General features: G+C 47.8%; 1 protein-coding gene across 1 annotated transcript; it reads left to right on the top strand.

Annotated features, from left to right (window-relative positions):
- Positions 1-914: 914 nt before the first annotated feature.
- LOC113689294 (uncharacterized) lies at positions 915-1,823 on the top strand. The gene has a single exon (XM_027207086.2). It carries the CDS (start codon positions 915-917, stop codon positions 1,821-1,823), a length of 909 nt encoding a protein of 302 aa, XP_027062887.2.
- Positions 1,824-2,121: the final 298 nt, after the last annotated feature.

Raw genomic sequence — 2,121 nt, 5'->3', positions numbered from 1 at the left:
CCTCATTCTCAAGGAGGTTTTATTAATGAATGATATACCAACTTAGGTCGTGGTGGATCAACAAATGATAGTTTGGTTGCATGAGCCATGTATCCAAATGATAAGAGCGATAAAAGGAGTTTACTGGTTCCAAGTGTTTGGTAGGTATTACATTGTTCATACATCACTTAAGAACTTACCAAAGGAGATGCTGTATAAATTGCTTGGGCAATTTTATCTTTAAAACCTCCACTTTTGAAACACTTCTCAATAGGGGTTAAAAATAAACCACTAAAGCTTGTCGCTTGAGATTCAAGATTTTTTTTTTTTTTTTTATTGAGAGGAAAATGGATAGCACAAACATACAAATGCTGCATGGAAGCAGCTATTTAACCTGATATCTACGGAAATTTGGAAGACCCAACCTATCAAGAGTGATATCACCTTTTACTAGACGAGGTAATTCATTAAAAGACGTATACGTTATAGATACCCTCGATTCCACCCCAACATTAGCTTGAGATTCAAGATTAGTTCCAAAGAAGTCATCATGCAAAGTGGGCATTTCATCATCAACACTAAAATTAGATTCATCATGATCATCAAAATGTAGTCCATCTTCATATTTGACATATCTACCATTCATGCTAGTATTCCATTCATTTGAAGAAACAACTTCGTACAAAACATGTAATTTATTTTGTAAGCTACCAAAGTGCAAAGTCAATTTATCTAATGTAGCTTCAATACTAACAAAAAATGTAGTGCACTGGTTCTCAATTGCTGAATAGGTCCTCTTGGAATGATCCCCGACTTGTCTGTGGGCTTTGCCTAGGGTTTTTTCGAGCTTCAGCGGTGCCAATGGCTGCCCTTCAGTCGTCGACTGAAGGGATCCCCCTCCACCTAAGGAACAGCGATCCTTTGCTCAGCTGTTCATGTCGGCTCAGCCATCTCCCATCCCTACCAAGCCGCTGTCATCTCACAAAGGGGAAGTTGCTGTCTTTTTTTCGGTGGAGGATATCTCCAAGCTTGCGTCGCCATTTCGGCTTTCTCTGGTTGGCAAATTTTCTCGGGGTCGCCCCAAACTGGAGGACATCAAGAAATTTGTTCGCTCCCTGGACTTGAAGGATTCATACATGGTAGGCCATATGGATGCACGTCATGTTCTCATCCACTGCTCATCTGAGTCGGACTTCCATCGCCTCTGGTTGAGAGGTATTTGGTACGTGGGTAAATTTCCCATGAGGGTCTTCAAGTGGTCCTCTTCCTTCCACGTGAACAGAGAGTCGTCGTTGGCTCCAATTTGGTTTTCCCTCCCAGGCCTGCCGGTCCATTTCTTCAACAAACACTCTCTCTTTTCTGTCGTTCAGGCCGTGGGGGAGCCTTTATTTCTTGGCGCTGCAACTGTGAATCTAACCCGACCGAGCATTGCTCGCATTTGCGTCGAAGTCGATCTTCTCCACCTCGTCCCATCTTGGGTGTGGATTGGAGTGGAGAACTCCAGTGAGGGCTTTTGGCAGTCACTGGAGGCAGAATATGTTCCTCAATATTGTACCAACTGCTGGCACTTGGGCCACGCCAATAGTCAATGCCAAAAGGCTGATCTGGGTGGTCCTATGGCTCGCGTGAAGGACACCAGGAGTGCTGCGGAGGTGCAGGTAGGAGTTGTGGGTATGGCTACACTGACGCAACACCTGGGAGACCCAATTCCCGCTGCTACCCATGGACAGGTTGATGGTCCTGTGGCTCACGTGAAGGACACCAGAGAGGGTGCGGAGGTGCAGGTAGGGGGTGTGGGTGCGGCGCCGTTGCGTGGCCCAATTGCCGTTGCTACCCATGGATAGGTTGATGGCCCTATGGCTCGCGTGAAGGACACCAGGAGCGCTGCAGAGGTGCAGGCAGGAGGTGTGGGTGCGGCTACGTTGAACCAATAACTTGGAGACCCAAGTGCCGCTACTATCCATGATGGCCCAGATGGCGTTCCAGCTGCGGAGAGTGGGCGAGACAGTCCTACAACTGCTGTGGCGGTGACCCCTACTACTGCAGAGGTGGGTTCAGCGGAGGAGGGGTAGCTTCCTCTTCCCACTTCGGCTGGGATGGGCAGGCCGCCTTCGCCATCGCTTGATGTAGAACGACTGCTCG

The sequence above is a fragment of the Coffea arabica genome, chromosome 5c, assembly GCF_036785885.1.
Source record: "Coffea arabica cultivar ET-39 chromosome 5c, Coffea Arabica ET-39 HiFi, whole genome shotgun sequence".
NCBI classification, from domain to species: domain Eukaryota; kingdom Viridiplantae; phylum Streptophyta; class Magnoliopsida; order Gentianales; family Rubiaceae; genus Coffea; species Coffea arabica.
Note: the sequence above shows the minus strand (reverse complement) of the source record. Positions and strands in the feature narration are given on the sequence as shown.

Excerpts from the sequence above, each read along its gene's own strand:
- LOC113689294 (XM_027207086.2), top strand. The coding sequence starts at position 915 with ATGTCGGCTCAGCCATCTCCCATCCCTACCAAGCCGCTGTCATCTCAC.